The sequence below is a fragment of the Schistocerca gregaria genome, chromosome 1 (genome assembly GCF_023897955.1).
Source record: "Schistocerca gregaria isolate iqSchGreg1 chromosome 1, iqSchGreg1.2, whole genome shotgun sequence".
NCBI lineage: Eukaryota > Metazoa > Arthropoda > Insecta > Orthoptera > Acrididae > Schistocerca > Schistocerca gregaria.
Genome location: NC_064920.1, coordinates 715,894,272 through 715,917,378, shown reverse-complemented (window position 1 = coordinate 715,917,378; position 23,107 = coordinate 715,894,272). Strand labels below are relative to the sequence as shown.

The 23,107-nt window shown below is 42.9% G+C and overlaps 1 protein-coding gene across 2 annotated transcripts in view; it reads left to right on the top strand.

Moving 5' to 3' along the window:
* LOC126366013 (follistatin-related protein 5-like) overlaps positions 1-23,107 on the top strand; it is a 481,840-nt gene that overhangs the window by 429,614 nt on the left and 29,119 nt on the right. For both annotated transcript variants that reach the window (XM_049970904.1, XM_050008870.1), the window contains exons 9-11: positions 5,637-5,734; positions 18,451-18,655; positions 21,557-21,678. In XM_049970904.1, coding sequence (XP_049826861.1) covers positions 5,637-5,734; positions 18,451-18,655; positions 21,557-21,678 — 425 coding nt within the window. The remainder of the gene's footprint in view (positions 1-5,636; positions 5,735-18,450; positions 18,656-21,556; positions 21,679-23,107) is intronic.

Genomic DNA, 23,107 nt, shown 5'->3' with positions numbered 1-23,107 from the left:
ATTAAAAACCTGAATAAAAAATTTAAGAATGAGGTGGTGGTACAAAGCTGATAGTAATGTAACATTAAAACAGACAAAGACAATGGCACCGAGGAAATAAAATATCGTTAAGTAATTTATTCCTAGTAGTGTGAAGTACAGTTTCTCAACAAGGCGAGAGACCTATAGCAAGCTACGGAAATTGTACAGCTGAAACAATGAGGAATGTTATCGTGTCAGCCACGTAATAATATATCAGCGCCCTCACTTAAGTTCACACTACCTTCTTCACCTGTCATAATTTTTAAAGTAATATCACAGATCAAATAATGAAGAAAATTACATATGCCTAAAATACTGAATTAATACATATGAATACACTGGACTCGCATTCGGGAAGACGACGGTTCAATCCCGCGTCCGGCCATCCTGATTTAGGTTTTCCGTGATTTCCCTAGATCACTCCAGGCAAATGCCGAGATGGTTCCTTTGAAAGGGCATGGCCGCCTTCCTTCCCCATCATTCCCTAATCCGAGCTTTTACTCCGTCTCTAATGACCTCGTTGTCGACGGGACGTTAAACACCAATATCCTCCTCCATTACATATGAATGTTTACGTAACAAATGTAAAGATATTCACGTGTACGGGAAGACAAAAGCACGTGGACACAAGAGCGCGCCACATGCAGTATGTTGAACATGGAGCATAGGCTTGTAGTGTCCACTGAATGTATGCTGCAGATAGTTGGTCTCGCTGGCATCCATTCATCTGTTGTCATTTACATGACTGCATGTTACTTTCATGGTTACGGCATGAGGGAGGCATCGAGCATGCCAGATTTACCACAGAACTTCATCCCCGATGTTCGAGTAAGCGATGCATCAAACCCTATTTCATTCATTCAGAATCTTGTAGTTTCTCCACTACATGTATATATCATACCTTATGGGCTCTATGTACAGTTATTATAGTAGATCCGTGATTCTATGGTTGTGTATTGAAAGTGCTGTTTTCTTTTGCGTGAAAAAGTGCTCATTAAAGCCTTTCATAGTAAACACAGCTAAGAATGGTACTCCGACATCGGCACCTTTCAACCCTCCCGTTTTCCTAAATATCCTTTCATTTCTCCTTCTGCAATCTCTGGTGCACGACAGTAACTCCCACCACGATTCGGGTAGAGATCATAGCACAAACCACCTGACTACAGCTCCTCCGTGACTCTCTCCTTACCATTTTCAACCACATTATCCAAGCCATGCTATCTGTTTCTGTCTTCTTTCCTCCAACTCACCTGTTAACATTATTATTTCTCGCTTTTCTGAAGACTAGACAACTTCTGAGACCTTCTGCAATGCTGCCAACTTTTCAGTTAAATGTGCTACATACTCCATCGATCCAAAAAGTTCCGAGACTGATTTTATTCCTGGCGTATAAGCGAGATCGCCAACAGCTTGCCGCAGTGGTAACACCGCTCCACCTCAGATCACCGAGACGTTGTGGGTAGCACTTGGATGGGTGACCATCCGGATCTGCCGAGCGCTAATAGCATTCAGCACTTGGGAGGCCAATTGAGGAGCTACTGACTGTGAAGTAGCGACTCCGGTCACGAAAACTGTCAACGGCTGGGAGATGTGTTTGCTAACCACACCTCGCCCCCTTTCAATCCGCTTCGAGTGACGCCTGTGTGTTGAGGATGTCACACCAATCGGTCGGTACCGTTGGGACTTCAAGGACGATTGGGGCGGAGTACAAGTGACGTCACCGCAGTAGCTGCAATGGCAGCTTTAAATAAAAATGGTAAAGAACAGGTGTGCATTCGGCCAGTCAATTTAAGTGGAGTAGGTTTAAGTGGAGATATTCTCCAGAACGTTGTGAAGGAGTGGAAAGTGTGTCCAAAGTCTGTCACCCACACCTTGAGTTCCTAACAAAAATAGCGACGCGTGGATATATGCCGCGACTTGAAATGCAAAACGTGGACAGTTATCTTCTAGAAACAATAATCACGAGTGACGAGACTTAGTGTTATCAATAAGAACATACCACAAAACGATAAAGTGCAGAAATTCTCATGAAGGTTCAATCTTTGGTGACATAACCGACATTGAAGCCAATGTGAAGCGCGATTTGAACAGCAATCCAATAGTTTCAAATCATAGTATGAATGTTGTCTGCATTGTATTTAATTGAAGTATTGAAGGTACCATGTTAACTTCTCTCTACTTTTTGTTAATCAAGTCTCAAAACTTTTGCGGCTTACGAAATATGCTTGTGTACTGACAGACCTGCGTGTAGTGCAGTTATACTCTGCATGTGTGTCCGTTTAAGCCTTAGACAGAGGATACAACTACGGACACCACGCTGAGATCGCCGCCTTTCAACGCTGCTTCCGTTTTCCTAAATACTTCTTCATCTGTCCTGGAGCAATCTGTGGTACCTGACAATCACTCTCATTAACGTACTGGCAGTGATCACAGCTCAAACAATCTGACTATTGCACCTCTCCCAATTTCCCCTAACCATCTGCAACGATACCGTCGAAGCCATGCTATCTATTTCTGTCTTATGGCCTCCATCTGACGTGCTAACCTTAATCCACAGTTCTTCTACGAATCAGTCAACTTCTTGATGCCTTCTACACTGCTGCCAGACATTTTGACTCACATTCGACAAAACTTAATTAACACACTGATAATTAGAAGTATGTTTCTAAAAATAGCGTATAGTCATTATTATGTCTATCTATCTATTATCATCATTATCATTATTACTTTTATTATCATTATTGGTATTACTATTATTATTATTATTATTATTATTATTACTATTATACTATTATTTACTGATCATGTGTTTCATTTCTTGTAATGTCAACTTACAAAAGAAGTCTGATTAGACATAAGAGACAGGCAGAACCTTGACAAGTGAAATGAATCTATAAATGAGCAAATAACCGAGTCCAGTTTCAACAAATTTCCCACGTGACGACTCTAATTCTTGAACAGAGGGAACTATGATCTATATAGTGTCAGCTATATTGTAATCACTGTCCGATATACTTGGGGGAGTGTACTTTCACTCGAGAATGTTCCAGTTTGCCTTGCTAAGGGTACTCTGGTACACTCATTCGTGCGATAAACTGAGCACTCAGCACTGCACATCGTCAGCGTAAAGCTGTCTTCATGAGATAGAAAAAAATAGGCAGGTGCTGAATGGGTGACGTTTTAATGGTGGTCACGAGCGTCGTGAAAGTGAGCTGTTAATCCCAGGGGCTGCTGTTCTCCGAGTGTCTCAAAAAAGAAACGACGGCTCTTCCAGAGCTGTCACGTAGAGGCTCCGGGCATAAGAGCTAGGCACGGTGCGTCCAGTGTCATCCCGTGTATTTCCTACACGATGGAGAACAGGCCAATCAAAGCGACTACACTTGCTGTTCTCGTATGGACGCACATGTACGAGGCCGCTTGTTATACATCGTAAATTCCTGCCACGGAGATTGCATGAGCGACACTGGAAGATTCTTGCAACGTGATGCCCTATTGTGAGCGACCTAATTGGTTGAACAGCATGTGTCCTGTTGTAGTTTGTGCGTCCAGGACAATCAGCAGAATAGGTGGAACAGTCGCCAAACTGCTTTTTTAAGTCTAAAGCGATACCAGAAAGACTGTACAGAACCGTCGACTACTAAACGAGGTGCCATTATACGGTGTGTCTTATTAAATATGTAAGTAGTTTGATGAACATTTAGCTAACAGAATCAAGTACGTGTGCAGAGCGAGCGATCTTAATTTTCAATATAAAATTTGTCTCGAATTGTCGATCAACAAAGATAAATTTTATATCCAGCACTTTATTCTGGATGGCGACTGTTCCACAAAAACGACAGTAAGACCAAATGCGCCCGATATACTTAAACGATCTATCAGATAGGATCAGCAGCACTATAAGATTGTTTGCTGACGATGAAGGTGTCTGGCTCTGAGCACTATGGGACTCAACTGCTGTGGTCATTAGTCCCATAGAACTTAGAACTACTTAAACCTAACTAACCTAAGAACATCACACACATCCAGGCCCGAGGCAGGATTCGAACCTGCGACCGTAGCAGTCGCACGGTTCCGGACTGCGCGCCTAGAACCGCGAGACCACCGCGGCCGGCTCAAGGTGTGTACAGAGAAGTGCTGGCGTTGGAAGTTCGTAAGAGATTGCTGAAAGACTTGAAAAAAATTTACACGTGGTGTAATAAATGGCAACTTCCTTTAAATGTGGATAAATATTCGATAATCACTACAACATATAGACAGAACTTAGGGGTATCAGATTACAAAATTTGTGAGGAAGATTTTGAGCCTGTCACATTGTATACGCACAAAATTGATGATACTAAGAATAAATGTGAAGTGGGTCGGTCACGTAAAATCAGTATTAGGAAGGAGTATGGAAGACTTAGATGTGTTTCAGAGTTCCCGGGAAAGTGCGTTACATCTGTAAAGCAAATCTGGTATCAAACGGTAGTAGATCGACTCTGTTGTTCTAGAGTTTGGAGTCTGAATGAAGAAATCATGACAATGGGAATCGAACGAGTTCAGAGACACTCTGTTACGGCCATAACAGGTCGGCATAGCCCGTACAAAAGGGTAACGGTAGTGCTCAGGAGTTGCAGTGGCAATCCTTGGAAGAAAGGCGATGTAGTTCCCACGAAACCTTACTAAGTATATTTAGAGAACTTGTATTCCCAAAACGCTAACTATTATGCTGCCACCAGCGTGTATCTCGCGTACAGATTTTGAAAATAAGAGAGATTTTTGCTCATACAGAGGCATGTAGGCAGTCAGTTCTGCCTCGCTCAATATGCGAATAGAAAATAAAATTAAATAGATACGATCGATATCATGTGGCGTCTGCCAGGCACTGCAAACTGCCTTGAGGACTACGTTTGTAGCTGTAGATGTAGTTTTTTTGGAGACTCTAAGAATGTAGATAACGGATTTCTTTTTTTATTCTCGAGAACGAAGCGGGCTATTTGAGACCCAGCCCATTAATAAGACGCAGTTCCATTCATCCAGTTATCAGATAGGCTGATGGTGGAGCAAATAGGGGATCCAAATTGGGAATAATTGGGTGGGGCTTACAGTCCAGGCATACACCTTACAACCAAGGAAAACCAGCCGAAAACCTTGGTCGGAGCCGGGGGAATGGAACGGTATAAATTTATTTCTGGAACAACGTCCCTCCTTGAGAACGTGACCAAGTTGTCCCAGCAAAAAATAAAAAAAGAAGCATATGTTAAGTTTCACTTTTACATTTGGGAAACAAGCGGGAGTTTAACACTACATGAAATTTTGTGTACAAAACATTGTGATGTTTGCAACGACTTAAGCCAAACCTACGCTTCTATATGGAAAAGGTAGGTCTGTGAACACATTGATCATTCTTCTGTTCCCGGCTTATTGACTTCCAAACCTTGATCATTACGTCGCAATGTAATATTAATACTACACTATCACGCTAGATACCACAGCAGTTCATTTCCGGTAGCGTGCTAGTTCTTAAGATTGTACATGGAAAACACATGTAAGCAAAAGATCCTGCAGCTCCTGATTGACTGTGAAAACACTCCAGATACATAAATTACACCGATTATTGTTTGCATTTGTTTCAGCTATACCTGAGGTAAAGGTCACACCACGAATCCAGTCCAGAAGGCCGGGCGAAGACGCTTCAATGTTCTGCCACGTCGTCGGTGAACCGTTTCCGAAGGTACGCCGAAGAGACATGTTTTCTTCTTGAAAGTCTCTTTCTATCATTTTGATGTTAATTTATTGTTCCCCCTAACGTTGCCGAATCTAACTTAGGATTCATCTGTGAATATCGCACCGACTACAATAGTGACTATTTAATCTTTAGTACTTCGACATATTATCACAAAGTAATCATACATACACAAGTTATTATAAGAACTTTTAGAATTTTTACGATTACATTCACATTTACTTTTTAAAAGAAGGGGAAAACAATGTAACTTATTAATTTCGTTTACGCAGTAACGTAGTGAAATGGGATGTAAAACGTCAAATCGAAGATCTATAAAATTTTCTTACGACTAAAATGGTGACATCCTCTCTGGGATGTAGCGATCGCAGTGCTGTTAATAATATAAAAGTATTCAGTCTCAATCATAAACATAAGAGCAGTTTCAATGCCTCATGGATCATTATCATATCAAAACAGTGGAGAACAAATAAGAAACAGGGAAAGCCCAGTTCCTGTTGGTTCTCTCTTTTTTGATCTTATGTTGGTGCGCAATGAATTGAACCGGACACAAGTTAGTAAAAATACAAAAAAATTCATTACTAACAGTTCCTGTTGATCGATCAGGCTTAAATAATATCGTGGCAAATAAAATAGTACGAAGCTTTTACATGCCACAATTACCATTCACTTACTCTAAAAGTTCTGTTACGGGTGAAATTTAGCGGATACAGTCAACTCATCAACTGCTTCAGAGTTCCAAGTGTGCCACTGCTATGTACATGAATTAACAAAAAACAGTCCCTAGAGTTAAAATGACTTTCATCTGACATTTGTTAAGCGAGGCATTTGGTAACCATGCATTTGTTGCACGTAACTGCCGTATTTTCGTGTAATTCACGTATCAGTGTAGCCAGCTTGACTAACAACACTTTGGCTGCTTGAGTGTACGAGTGTGCGATCTGTCAGCAAGCTAACTCCACTATGTCGTCCTTTAATTGAAAATGATGTATTCACCGATTATCAAGTGATGCCAGCCGTTCGTTCGACTACAGCAAGACACAGACGTTCTCCACTTTTAGCCAGACAATGTAGACACCATCGCAACCCAATAGCACCACAGCAGTCTGATGAACATCCTGCGAACAAGAAGGAATTTGTAGGCACCCTCACCCATCACAATCCAAACATGTGACCGTTCGAGTTGCTCTACGTTGTATATGTTCGCTATCCCCAATTGGTTATATTTGGTACGGATTTCACACACTTGAGCAATATTCTAAGATAGTTTACACGGTGTAAAGCTACCGCGCCCGTCCGGACACCGTCTCAAATATCAAATATACTTGCGATGTACTCAACGAATGCGACGAAAAGAGTGTAAAAAAATTTTACCGCCTAACATTTTTATGCCCGGCAATATCGCGAATAGAACACTTACTTGGCGGAGCGGACGCAACAAAGAAACATAATAATATGGTGAACCGGAATCTATACTTTCATAAAATTGTTCTCTGAGCTCTGATTATTTAACAGCGCGCGACTTACCGCCTTGTTAATATATGAGTCGCTTTTAGAATTTGTTTAAGCTGAGGTCTACGTGAAGCGCACATACCGACAAAAAAACGTAAACATAATCTCAGGGACTGTGTTTCGTGTTATCACATTAAAATATTGCCGCTGGATATCTTTTCTGTAGTTAAATTTAATTAAAAGGAACATTTTAATGAAAGATAGTATTTCCCTTTTTTAGACGTAATAATTTTCGTCTTGCCGAGAAGCGGCCAATGTCTGAACTTAATTGAATGTTCTTAGTTTTTACCTTCATACGCATAAATTAATATATTCACTTTCTTTTTCTTAATAATTATGATGCGAGTCCTAAAGAGCCCGTTGATTACAGAACGCAATGAAATTATTCCTAAGCAAGATGTCTGCCAAGAATGGTCGATTGTTCGGCCGTTCTTGTTGATTATCCAGCTTATTGAAAACCTCACAAATATTATTTTTACTTCTGCATGAAGGTCACTAGGCATATGACAGAAAAATGCAAGATCAGCATAAATTACCGTATCTTATTTAAAATTTACAACTTACAATACGCAATGGCCGCCGTAGCGTGCGTTAGCTTCGAGACTAGAACAGAGAGTGAGTAATAACGCTGGTCTTTTCTAGTTCCTTTCTCCAGCGAGTAAAAGAACAATTATTTACCACAAAGATACTACACATTTATCTTATAGAGTCTGTTTGTACCATTTCATTGTAAATTACCGTTATGACAGCTAATTTCACGCTCATTTTCAGAGATTCTTATAATTTTCGTTTTACTTCGCTTTGTGTCTGACTTGTCGCACGATTTTATATTTTGTGACGTGTATCGGTACAATGGATTCTTGGTAGGCAACCTCATTTGTAGACTGACTCAGGTTTCGCCGTACCCTACCAATGAACCAAAGGTTACTACCTTCTTTATCCACAAATGAGCCTATGTGATTATTCCATATCATCTTCTCGTAAAATATGACACCCAGACGTTTGTATAAGTTGAATAACTACAGTTATGACCAGAAGAAGGGATCGGTTGGTAGGACATGTTCTGAGGCATCAAGGGACCACCAATTTAGTATTGGAGGGCAGCGTGGAGGGTAAAAATCGTAGAGGGAGACCAAGAGATGAATACACTAAGCAGATTCAGAAGGATGTAGGTTGCAGTAGGTACTGGGAGATGAAGAAGCTTGCACAGGATAGAGTAGCATGGAGAGCTACGTCAAACCAGTCTCAGGACTGAAGACCACAACAACAACAACAATGACTCATTATTCACATTGTAATCATAGGCTACTCACGAAATGTGATCTTTTAGAGTGCGGCTTAACCAAAGCCAAACACTTGAAAGGACTGGGACAAAGATTTAAGAACACATCAATTACCATTTGTCAAATTTTATTACCATTAAAAAAAGACTGTATATGCTAAGGGAACAATTTCTGAGATCAGCAACAAATACATTAAACAAAGGGTACAACAGTCTGGATACTAACAACAGTTATAAAACGAACAGGGTCTTTTATTAAATTATAAGTTTATAGAGAAGCTCATAAAGCTGGAAACCTCTAATGTCAAATTATGACCAAACGTTATTATCATTTACACCACAGGCTCTATATATTCTAACAAAGGGGACAGCTTGGGAGAAGAGTGAAAGGCGCAAATAAGTCAAATACAGTTTTCCATAACCTTTAACGATAAAATTACAAACTTACCCCACTGGGCTGACTCAACATTTAAACTACCACGAAATTAAGGCACAACGGCCTCAATTATAGAATTTATGAACGTAACAAATATGAAATGTCAGAACGAGGCCCTGCCTCTGTACCTCGAGCGAGAAACAAATTCCGCGCCGAAGCTAACCTTATAATTCAATGAGTGAAAAAACAATTTGGCGTTGCAGCCTTTTCTTCCTTCTTTAAGAAAATGTCAGTATCAGGGAACTCTACCCCGTTGCGTAAGACCTGAAACAGTTAACAACGCACGACCAGAATGTTTGTCAGAGATAAATCCCTTAAACACATGGTTTAAGCCGTGCAATGCTGATTATATGCTTTTCTCTTTTTGACTAGTAACACCGAAGACAATAAAGACGCTCATGTTCAGAAGAAACATAACACCTTGAACGACTAGATATCGGACGTTCTTATTCACAGGACATGTTCGTTATTATGTTCTGCAGAAATGATTACTATTTCAGTCACCTCGGTTTAGCGCTTGACTTGTTGCCTAGTAGACACAGGGTCCGTCATGGATTCTGATAATTTATTCCATGAGTGATGATAACGTTGCGTATAAGGCACGAATGGCCATCCGTGCTGCATTCACGTGGGTCGAAAGCTCATCTGTAGTGGTTGGCGTGGGTCACAGCGCTGCATCATATCCCACACATTTTGGATTGGCGTCAAATCTGGTGGGCCAGGAAAAAAGACTGATATCCTGTGAAGCCACTAGCTCAGGTGTTTGAGCAGCAGTATGTGTTCGTGCATTGCCTTGCTGCAAAATGTCATCTGGGGCGTTGTGCAGAAAGGGTATGGCTACAGGTCGCAGGATGTCTTCACGTAGGTCACACTGGTCACAGCGCCCTGGACATGCACCACCTGTGATTTGTGATATACCTAAAAGCACTGACACCATAACGCCTTGATTGGCGCTGTAAGTCTTGTGTGAATTCAGTCACCGTGGTGCCGCTATCCCTGACTGCGGCGAACCAAAATCCGGCCATCGTTTTCAGACAAATAAAACCTGGAACCGGGATTCGCCCAAAAACACTGTATGATGCCAGTCCTGTCCCCAGTGCCTTCATTCCCTACACCACTGCCGTCTAGCATGTTTCCGGACATTCCTCGAAGGTAGGTGGAGAAGTTGACGTGCACGAAACCATGCCATAAGAAACGGCGACGGACTGTCACCCATGATAGTGTACGATATGTTCCACTATTTCACTATTGTGCCAGAGTCGAGGAGGTATCGATCTTCTTGACGGATAAAGGGGACTATATGGTGCGTCCTGCGACCGGACCCATCTAGTCGTGTTCTTCGGCCTTCTGTGAACCATTCTGCAGACACTCGTTGCACTGCCGAAACACTTCGTCCGGCAGGGGCAGCAATTTCCCGGATGGATGCATCATATTGTTTCATGCTCTTAATGTACCCTCTTTCAAACTTACTGATTTGATGGTACGGTTAGCACTTACGTCTGCGAAGCATACCGAGTGCCAGATCAAGTCTCACTGATTCATTACCTTCGGTTTATAGCTACAGAGAGAGCAGCAGTCACATTTTACCGGTAGGTAGTGTTGCGTCGCGATATCGATGTTGACCTTGACCCCGCAGGCTGACATGGTTCAGATGTTAACCACTGTTGCAGAACATAACAATGTACATGAGAATATAAACGTCCCATGGCTAGTCGTTCACGGTGTTCTGTTTTTTCTGAGCCTGAGTGTAGAACCCAACAGGGCGATGACCTGACAAAATAAGAATTTACTAAAACCAGTCAGTTTGCATCTACGCAACGTGCCAAACCATTGCCACTACAGCCCCAGACATTAAAGGAAAAGAGTGGGGGACACTGCCACATTGAACAAACTACTAAACCAAAAGAATGAGCTGTTACAGGAAGGAGTTACTAAACTACAACAACACAGTTACGTAAGTTACCGAGCGGTGACCTCATCGATGAAGATGGTGCAAGTCGGCGTGGAGCATAGAAGCACAGCTTCAAAGGCACCGCGGTCCAGTAGTCCCATAAGGCAGCAAACCACAGTGTCTTCAACGCTGTAACAGACTAAGGCTCCGTCTAAGTCTGCACCACCACTGCATGCTCATCACTACCGCAGTCACACCGCTCAGCGTGATGACTAAAGCTGAGTAAACGCACTACGGTACACCCGCGCTGTGGGCGTCACAAAACAAGATGGTTGGAAAAATACACTACTGGCCATTAAAATTGCTACACCAAGAAGAAATGCATATAATAAACGGGTATTCATTCGGCAAATATACTAGAACTGATATGTGATTACATTTTCACTCAATTCGGGTGCATGGATCCTGAGAAATCAGTAACCAGAACAACCACCTCTAGCCGTAATAACCTGGGCATTGAGTCAAACAGAGCTTGGATGGCGTGTACAGGTACAGCTGCCCATGCAGAGTCAACACGATACCACAGTTCATAAAGAGTACTGACTGACGTATTGTGACGTGCCAGTTGCTCGGCCACCATTGACCAGACGTTATCAATTGGTGAGACATCTGGAGAATGTGTGGTGAGAGCAGCAGTCCAACATTTTCTGTATCCAGAAAGGCCCGCAAAGTACCTGCAACATGGGGTCGCCCATTATCCTGCTAAAATGTATGGTTTCGCAGGGATCGAATGAAGGGTAAAGCCACGGGTCGTAATACATCTGAAATGTAACGTCCATTGTTCGAAGTGCCGTCAATGCGAACAAGAGGTGACCGAGACGTGTAATCAATGGTACCCCATACCATCACACCGGGTGATACGCCAGTATGGCGATGACGAATACACGCTTCCAATGTCCATTCACCGCCATGTCGCCAAACACGGATGCGACCATCATGATGCTGTAAACAGAACCTGGATTCATCCGAATACATGACGTTTTGCCATTCGTGCACTCACGTTAGTCGTTGCGTACACCATCGCATGCGCTCCTGTCTGTGATGTAGCGTCAAGGGTAACCGCAGCCATGGTCTCCGAGCTGATAGTCCATGCTACTGCAAACGTCGTCGAATTGTTCGTGCAGATGGGTGTTGTCTTGCAAACGTACCTATCTGTTGACTCAGGGATCGAGACGTGGCTGGACGATCCCTTGCAACCATGCGGATAAGATGTCTGTCATCTCGACTGCTAGTGATGCGAGGCGTTTAGGATCCAGCACGGTGTTCCGTATTACCCTCCTGAACCCACCGATTCCATATTCTGCTAACAGTCATTCGATCTCGACCAAAGCGAGCAGCAATGTCGCGATACGATAAACCGCAATCGTGATAGGCTACAATCCGACCATTAACATAGTCGAAGACGTGATGGTATGCATTTCTCCTCCTTACACGAGGCATCACAACAACGTTTCACCAGGCAACGCCGGTCAACTACTGTTTGTGTATGAGAAATCGGTTGGAAATTTTCCTCATGGCAGCACGTTGCACGTTGTAGATGTCGCCACCGGCGCTAGCCTTGTGTGAATGCTCTTTAAAGCTAATCATATGCATATCACAGCACCTTCTTCCTGTCTGTAAAATTTCCCGTCTGTAGCACGTCATCTTCGTGGTGGTTCAAATGGCTCTGAGCACTATGGGACTCAACTGCTGTGGTCATTAGTCCCCTATAACTTAGAACTACTTAAACCTAACTAACCTAAGGACATCACACACATCCATGCCCGAGGCAGGATTCGAACCTGCGACCGTAGCAGTCGCACGGTTCCGGACTGCGCGCCTAGAACCGCGAGACCACCGCGGCCGTCTCTTCGTGGTGTAGCAGTTTTAATGGCCAGTAGTGTATTTTGATAAAGGCTCCCGAGCATGGACTAGGAAACCTAAATAGCCAAAAATGTGCAACACAACTCGGCTTCTACCCGATTTTCAAAGGCACAGCTAACGAAACAAGCGCGGCAGTGGGACTGTAAAACGTCGGGAGCAATCACGCTCACTTGTACCAGTTCGATCTACGCTTTCAACCAAGAAATGTGTTTCTCAAAGCCAAAATTCACACTAGGTGAACAAGGAAAAAGGGGGCTTAATACCGCGGTTACGAATCAACTACCGTGGGCAACTTGATTACCACACGGCAAATTAATCAATTCAGCAAGACTTGGGTGTGCTGTGCACTAAGAAAGGGCCTGCCTCCAGAATGCCGTTATACACACCAAACATCGCAGTGCCCCAAGTCAGTATGCCTCACCACAAATTCGTGCCAAGTGACGCCATTGACAGCGAGAGAGGAGGATGTCACCTCCCACACATCACTGGTCCCAGGTCACTACTCAACTTCTCGCTTCCCCAATTACAACACCACCACTACGCCCGCTGCATGAACAGCGCGCTCTATATCACTGTCGCGAACTTATGCGGACGAGACGCGTAGTTTGTAAAAGGAAAGGGAGCCGACACGGCTCAATTCAGCTTTTGTGTTTCTAGTTACCAGTCTTTGAAGCACTTTGAACTTACCAAGATCTCACTTCGTACTCGTGCAGACACATTCAGACAGCATTTCATTACAGATAACCAGATCATCTTAAACAAAAGTATCAGTTTACTATTACTATTGTCCTCTAGCTCATTAATATACAGTATGAACAGTACGAGTCCCATCACACTCCCTTGGGGCATCCGTGAAATTAATCCTACATCTGTCTGTATGAGGCTCTTGTCAGTACCTCCAACCATTTAAAGAGTTATCTGTCCAGGTTCTAGTGTGGACACTACACTTGTCGTTATCACACGCTTCTGTGAAACGAACACGTTTTTCCTGATCGGCGAGTTATTCCAGAGCAAGATGTCACAAAACATAAGTGAATGAATTTTAAAAAAATGTACGTCCACCTATTGATATTTTCATCTCCAAAATATCGATATTATCCTTAATGCAAAAGTCTCAGAGCTTAGGCGTTGAAGGAGGTCTTTAATATGGGCCTTCCTGCTCAGTTTTTTATCAACACATACACTGTTGACGAACACTAGGCCATCAGGATTAAAAGGGTGGAGCAATTTATTTTACATAAAACATTTATTGAAACTTTTATTAAACCTATTAACACATTTCAGCATGTCAGAGCCAACTTACATGGATTCATAGCTCAAAAAAATATGAATTTAGAATAATTTAAAATTACTTAAAACACTTAAGCTTCCCCTATATGAATCACTTCAGAAAACCGTTCAGCAGATACCCTCACATCAAGACAGCTTTAGCTAAAATGTCTCTCAATTATTTAAACGGGTTTGCCAGTAACGGTGAATTCAGAAAACACTTTTTTAGAAAAAGGCTAGCACGTAAGGCAACACGGAGATTATCTGAAAAAAAATTAATGTCCTTGAGGACATTAGTTAAGACAGGCCGGCCAATGTGGCGTAATTGTAAGAGATTAAACCAGGCAGTACACAGATACAACCATAACTACAAAAGGAAATTCGACTCCTCATTACGAAAACATAGGGATGAAGCTGCTTAGAAGCTTTTACAGCAAATCATAGGAAAAACTATCTTTCAGGAAGTCCAACTAACGTTAGAAAATGGTCATATAATAGTTATAGTACACTCCTGACAGCATAAGACATAAAAAACGTTAGTTTCCCTTGTTCACCGCGTGCTGTGTCGTCGTCACACTCCTTCCCACATGTGGCTGGCATTTATCTCTCCGATTCTTTCAAGTAATAAATGTAAAGCTAAGCGAGCCTGCAACATATCACAGATATAGCCAGTAATCGATGTTCTCAATATCAAGGCAGTTCAAGACTTTTTTCACTCACAAAAACTGCTAGCCAGCGTAATTATCAGTATATACCACAGTAACTGACAGTTAATCAGCTGAATGCGACTCGGGTTCAGAAAATAGCAAGCAGAAATGTCAGCGCTCACAGAAACACTCTGTATGCTTTAAAACAGGAACCCAGTCTGCCGGTGGACTCATCTGTATCCTTTAAAACAGGAACACAGTCGGTCGGTGGACTCAATACAGCTCGCTGCCATCCGAGACGGAACTCAGCAAATATGACACTACATTTTGACACGAACAGCAAGAGGAACCCAGGCTCGCTACACTCACCGCAAAAGCACACTTGTCCATCGAACAAGCCCAGTAGGATACCGACGCCCTACATAGTTTTTCAGAGCATAAACTTAAGGCCACACGCCAGATCAGTAGCTGGCCCACAGATCAACCACTCTTTCCGGCAGCGATCTCGTAAATCGCGGATGCGTAAGTACTGCCAACTTAGGCCATATGTTGCAACAGTGTCAGCCATGGACAACATCCAAGAATTTAGAATATTCTGTTCCTTTTATTGATTTATGGTCTTGTATTATGTCTAGTGATGTGGTCAGGTCCAGTACAGAGATGCATATATTGTTTTATTTTAACTGCTTGACAATATAAATGCAAAGAACTGCTAATTTTTATAAAATTTTGTTTACATTTTCAAGCGTATATGTTTATTCGATAGGGTTGCTTATAATGCTTGCGTTGTCAGCAAACCATTTGAAGAATAAAAATGAAAAACGTTTCAAGTGACATTTTTACACCAAATGCGTTTCCAGTATTGTTGTGTTGTCGGTACTCTCTCGCATGTCCCTAGACATGAACCAGGTCTCAAATCATGGAAACATGCGTTAGCTGATGGCGCATGAGCCAATTTGCGTTTCACTCTGGAGTTCCAAAATTTAAAAGTTCTGAGAAGTTGTTTTCGTTGTCTGAATTACTACTAGCAAAAACCTAATCTTGTATTTCTGCATTATCACGAAAAACACGTAGTAGCTCATTATTAACGGCACTTGGAACAAAGCCTGTCTTCCTGCTATTTTTTCGAAAACTGATATTTTTGAGACCGTGAGTGTGTACAAAGTACAAGCCGCTCTTGCAAAGAAGAAAACAGCAACTATCCACTGTTAATAACGCAGCTCATTTGCACAAATAGCGGCGTTACCGATTCTGAACCGACAGGTTCATGTTCAGACGGCTGTTGACGTTTATATTACATTTATTCTTGCAAAACAACACTCAACTAATGTAAGCATGAACAAATGTAATATAAACGTGTATTGTCTTCTGAAGAAGAAACCGTCTGTAAGAAACACGTAGCGATCCTGTGTAAATAAATTGCATTATTAAATGTGGCTGGTGGTTGTTTTGTCCTTTGAGAGAATCAACCTGTAAAAACTTCCTTATTGGCATCAGCATTCGAAATGGTTTTTTTTTTTTTTTTTTTTTGCCGTGATGTGGTGAGCTGCATATTTCTATAGTAGTATAAGAATACCTTCACAACTTCTTGGATATAAATCATTCATGTACAAACAGAGATACCATGATGTCATATTTGGCAGTACACCTGTAATCATTATTCAACATCTGTAGAGATTTCGTTCTGTGCACAGCTTTCTTTTAGTTTGAACGCAAGGAAATTACTTAACAGCAGGATTCCTAAGAGAACACCGTGAACTGGAAAATCAAATAATTTTGACAGGTCACCTAAAATACGAGTTGGCATAATTCCATCATTAAAATTTTGTACAATCTGATATACGAATTCAAAGACAGCGCGCCCCGTGTAGAAATGTTTCTGAAATACAAGCTGAGACTGAGTACGGATCTTATTGTGGCAGAAGTCTTTAATGGTTCCTGGGCACATAACATTTTCCTGAAATTCGAGAAGGATGTAAGTAGGGAGACTGGTTGGTGTGGACTGACGTCTTGCTACCTGATGATTGATGCCTTGCTATCTTTCTTGTGAAGGCGTCTGACAGTGATATACACTACTGGCCATTAAAATTGCTACACCACAAAGATGACGTGCTACCGACGAGCAATTTAACCGACACGAAGAAAATGCTGTGATATTCAAATGATTAGCTTTTCAGAGCATTCACACAAGGTTAGCGCCGGTGGCGACACCTACAACGAGCTGACATGAGGAAAGTTTCCAACCTATTTCTCATACACAAACAGCAGTTGACCGGCGCTGCCTGGTGAAACGTTGTTGTGATGCCTCGTGTTAGGAGGAGAAATGCGTACCACCACGTTTCCGACTTTGATAAAGGTCAGATTGTAGCCTATCGCGATTGCGGTTTATCGTATCGCGACATTGCTTCTCGCGTTGGTCGAGATCCTATGACTGTTAGTAGAATATGGAATCGGTGGGTTCAGGAGGGTAATATGGAACACCGTGCTGGATCACAACGGCCTCGCATGACTAGCAGTCGAGATGATAGGCATCTTATCCGCGTGGTTGCAAAGAAATCGTGCAGTCACGTCTCGATCCCTGAATCAACAGATGGGGACGTTTGTAACACAACAACCATGTGCACGAACAGTTCGACGACGTTGCAGTAGCATGGACTGTCAGCTAGAAGACCATGGGTGCTGTTACCCTTGACGCCGTATCACAGACAGGAGCACCTGCAATGGTGTACTCAACGACGAACCTGAGCGCACGAATGGCAAAACGTCATTTTTTCGGATGATTCAGGTTCTGTTTACAGCATCATGATGGTCGCATCCATGTATGGCTACATCGCGGTGAACGCACATTGGAAGCATGCATTGCTCATCGCTATACTGGCGTATCACCAGGCGTGATGGTATCGGGTGCCACTGGTTACTCGTCTCGGTCACCTCTTGTTCGCACGGACGGCAATTTGTACAATGGACGTTACATTTCAGATGTGTTACGACCCGTGGCTCTACCCTTCATTCGATCCCTGCGAAACCCTACCTTTCAGCAGGATAATGCACAGCCGCATGTTGTAGGTCCTGTACGGGCCTTACTGGGTACAGAAAGTGTTCCGACTGCTGCCCTGGCCAATAAATTCTCCAGATCTCCTACCAATTGAAAACGTCTGGTCAATGGTGGCTGAGCAACTGGATCGTCACAATACGCCAGTCACTAATCTTGATGAACTGTGGTATCGTGTTGAAGCTGCATGGGCAGCTGTACCTGTACATGCCATCGAAACTGTGTTTGACTCAATGCTCAGGCGTATCAAGGCCGTTATTACGGCCAAAGGTGGTTGTTACGGGTACAAAATTCTCAGGACCTATGCAGCCAAATTGGGTGAAAATGTAATCACATGTCAGTTCTAGTATAATATATTTGTCCAGTGTATACCTCTTTTTCATCTGCACTTATTCTTGGTGTAGCAAATTTTAATGGCCAGTAGTGTATTTCAGTCTTGATACGCTGCGTATGTGACTGAGTACGTTGCAAATATGTGATAACATGATTTTAAAAAATTACCTGTAAATTGTGAATTTCGTGAGAGTTTCACTTTGGAGACAGTTAATTTCGTTCCAGGTTTCTTTGACAGACGACGAATTAAGTGTGATTTGCCTACATTTATGCGGCACTGCCTGTTGTGTGTATTGCACTTCCTGATCCCTTGAACTGCAGTGAGCGATATGTGTCAGTGTACTGGTCGGCGTCGGCAGGTGGAGTGGCTGAAGAACGACGAGCCGCTGCCTGGCGAGGGCGCGCCGGGCCGCGACCGCTACGAGGTGGTGGGCAACGGCACCGAGCTCACGCTCAAGCGGCTCGCCTACGCCGACACCGGAGCTTACATGTGCCAGGCCAGCAACGTGGGCGGACTCACCAGGGACATCTCGTCGCTCGTCGTCCAGGACGAGCCCACGCCCAGTGAGTGGCCCTCCCCACCACCTTGATAATACACTCTGTCCCAAAAACATTCATCCACTTTTAGAGAACTGACTGAGGTTAGCAAATTTTGGGTGATTTTAATTCAGTCATCGAAACTAAATGTTAACTTTTACACCAGTCTCACGTTGCCTTTTCGTGGTTGCCGATAGGTGTCCCCCTATATCAGCTCACTTGCTCGCTCGTTCGTCACCCACTGTACGTCGATTCGACGTGGTGGTAAAACAGAAACAACACGTGTTTTGTCGTCTCCGTTTCAACAGATAAAATTCACTTACAACTGTTCTTCGTGATTTTCGTCGAGAGTGCTGCATGGGGCCGCTTGTAGCTCACTGCAGTCGTCAACGTCATGAGCAGTTTCAAGACATTTATTTATTTATTGCTTCCTCTAGCCCCACTCTCTGTATTCATGTAATGGCTCGTGTTTCCTTTGACTGATTGCAGAATTGTGCCTCAGCATGGTAATAGAAATAATGCACTGAAGAGCCAAAGAAACTGGTACACCTGCCTAATGTCGCGCAGAGCCCCCTCGAGCCGAAGAATTCCAGCAACACGACGTGGCATGGACTCGACTAACGTCTAAAGTAGTGCTGGAGGGAACTGATATCATGAATCCTGCAGGGCTGTCCAAAAATCCGTAAGAGTACGAGGGTCTGAAGATACCTTCTGAACAGCGCATTGCAAATATATCCCAGATACGCTCAATAATGTTCTTGTCTTCGGATTTTGATGGCCAGCGGAAGTGTTTAAACTCCTAAGAGTGTTTCTGGAGCCAATTCTGGACGTGCATGGTGTCGCACTGTTCTGTTGGAATTGCCCAACTCCGGCACAATGCACATGAATCGATGCAGGTGATCAGACAGGATGCTTATGTAAGTGCCGCCTGTCAGGGTCGTATCAAGACATAACAGGGGTCCCATGTCACTCCAACTGCACACTCCCCACACCACTACAGAGGCTCCACCAACTTGAACAGTCCCCTGCTGACATTCAGGGTCCATGAGTTCAAGATGTTGTCTCCACACCCGTACACATCCATCCGCTAGATACAATTTGAAACGAGACACGTCCGACCGGGCAACATATTTCCAGTCACCAACAGTCCAATGTCTGTGTTGACGGGCCCAGGCGATGCGTAAGGCTTTGTGTCGTGCACTCATTAAGGATACACGAGTGGGCCTACGGCTACGAAAGCCCATACCAATGATGTTTCTTTGAATAGTTCGCACGCTGACTCTTGTTGATGGACCAGCACTGAAACCTGCAGCAATTTGCGGAAGGGCCGCACCTCACTAAATTACGCTAAGAACAACATACATACCCATGCCCTAGGGAGGACTCTAACCTCGGACGGGGGGAGCCGCGCAGGCCGTGACAATGCGCCTTAGGCCTCCAGCCTACCCCGCAGGGCGAAATCTATGTTCGAGTCCCGGTCCGCTCGCCTGTGATGTTGAACGATTCTCTTCAGTCGTCGTTGGTTCCGGTCTTGTAGGATCTTTTTCCGGTCGCAGTGATGTCGGAGATTTGATGTTTTACCGGATTCTTGATATTCACAGTACACTCGCGAAATGGTCGTACGGGAAAGTCCCCACTTCATCTCTCCTCGGAGACGCTGTGTCCCTTCTCTCGTGCGCCGACTTTAACACAACGTTCAAACTATAACCTACCATTGTAGCAGCAGTAACCGATCTAACAACTGCCCCAGACACTTGTTGTCTTACATAGGCATTGCCGACCGCAGCGCCGTGTTCTGCCTGTTCACATATCTTCGTATTTGAGTGCGCATGTCTATACCAGTTTCTTTGCCGCTTCAGTGTAATAACAATAATAACAATAAGTAATTGTAAAAAAGGATGTATACATATACTTGTTGTAGTGCTTGGTGTTACCTACGGTTAAACAATTACTTATAAAAAATGTTTGCGTATGTGTTTATTCCATATCCTCCATCCCCCTCTCACTCTGTGCATCTCCTTCCCCCTAACCCTGTCCATCTATTCCTTCCATCTTTCACTGTTGATCTCTTCTACCCCCCTCTCTCTATCTCCCCCTCTTTCCTTTCTCTGTCCATCCCCTCCTCTCACATCTATCCATCCACTGCCTACTCTTTGCTCATTTCTTCTTCCCCCTCTCTCTGTCTATCTCCCACTCCTCCTCCTCCCTCTCTCTGCCTCATCCCACCCCTACCAGCATCCATCATCCGTCTCTGTCCGTTCCGTGCTACCCTTTTCTCTCTCTACGTTATCGCCCCAACCTGAATAGAAAATTGGTGTTTCTTACCACATAATGTGTTTTCTTTTTTTTTTTTTTTTTTTAGATCGTAACTAATATATGTACCAAATTTGACTGAAATAGTTCCAACGGTTTATGATGAGCTTCCTAACCGCAGATTTGTCCACGTACCTATATGTCAAATACATTTCAAATGACTTAACATATATCACACGTACTTATATTCAACTTGCATCTCCAGCGAATTTCGCTCTGCACTTTCATTTTCATGTAGCTCTATGTATATCAAGTCGTATCTTCCGAACTAAGTGTCGTACCATAATATAACTTTGCAGGTGCATCCAGTCGTATTATGTGTTACAGTCTGTGAAATGTGTTACGAACTGAGCTGGTAGCAAAGAAGAACTTAATTAAAACATCTTGCATGATGCGGCAGTTTTTCACTCATCTCACTATTTGACTTCGTATTTCCTAAACTACGTGTCATACAATGACATAATTTTGCTGGTACATTCAGTAGTATATGTGAGTACTGTTTGCAAAATGAGTCGCGAATATTCAGTAAAGAAGTAGATAGTACAGAAGTAATCAATTAAAACGCCATGCTTCATGCTAGATATAAGTGACGTAATACGACACCTGTGTCCACAGCGGCCTTGAACGAGGAGCACCGCTTCTTCGCGTTCCACGACTGGGGCGTGTCCGTGTACGAGCCGACGGCGTGCCGCCTCTACCACCAGATACAGGCCACCGACATCATACCCGGCACTCAGGTAAGCCACATTTCCACGTTACCCCTCATTGAGAATCTCTGCCCATGACCATGGTATTAACTGATAAAGAGATGGCGTCGCTTCGTGTAGAAAGTGTTCCACTGTTGACCTTGTAGCAAAAGTACGCTATATATTTTCAGAGCTTCTGCTAAAATAAATGTTTTATTCAAATTGGTAGAAATTAGATCGAAAACTATCTGAATCGTTATCTCTAACGTGAATGTAGTTTGGAGTTAGTATGTAGCGACTAGAAAAATGTATCCAGCACCAGACTGTCCTAACTGGATGAATTCAAAGTCAGAAGGGTGTCACTTAAAAAAAAAATCTTTCGAGCCTTTCTTAAATATTGTTTGTGGGCCAAGGACCCTCATCAGTTGAATTAATGGAACGCTTATCTTTAATTCGGCTGTTCGTTAATGCAAAGGAAGGTAGAAAATAAGTCTTATACGCCATATACGCTCCACCAAACATCATACAATTGCATGTGGAGAAAATGCTGCTTTGACAGTCTGAAACTCTGTCAGACAAAAACAGAGAGAGGAAGAAAGAGTGAGAGAGAGAGAAAGAGAGGTGACAGCTGTTTATGTGTTATAATGTCTTCGCTGTAGCTTAAGTATTTTATTCTGTGACAACTCTGAGAGATTTAAAACCACACTGCATAAATAACAGCTTCCTCTCATTATTGACCGTTTACTTTCTTTTGTTTCGAAACAGACTGGAAAAAAGTTCTCTCCAAATCAAAAAGTAATATTTGAGTGATGTAGTTACATCAGGTAATGTTTATCAGTTACTCTTGTATACAGCTGTACATGAGCTTCGTGTGCATAAATCCCTTTAATTTGTTTCATAATCATTACGTCGTATAGCGACGAAAGATTAACATGACAATTCTTCCCACTTAACCTATATCTAACTAGATGAACGGTTTGAGAGCCAATGTTATGAGTCTGGGTTAAGTCAGAAGTAAGCGGCCATGCAATGTTTTTATTTAGTGAATTTCTACTCATTATGAAGCTGATAAGTTGTTTCGGCCGAATACTGCTACTGTCTGTGTATAATGTTTCGAATTTTTTCATACTTAACAGTTTATGGATTGTATTCACGAGGCACAGATGGAGGGTCAGCTTGGCATTAATCAAAACGAGGGTAGAAACCGCCATGTAGCAACGCACAGAACGATGAAATATCTTACCAGTTTATACAACCAGTCACAGAATAGATATCTATCATGACAAAGATTTCCCAGAAACGAAAGAATACCAGAGTAGACCTGAGTTGCAGAAAGAACCTTCAAAACTGCAGCAGAACCGTGAAGTTTAACCAAGCTGGAAAAGTACCCCTCATAAACCAAAGTTAGTTGCTTCCATGTTTCTTGGATAATTTGTAAGTGTACGATCAGCCGTAATCAGTGGAATGAGACACTTTACGT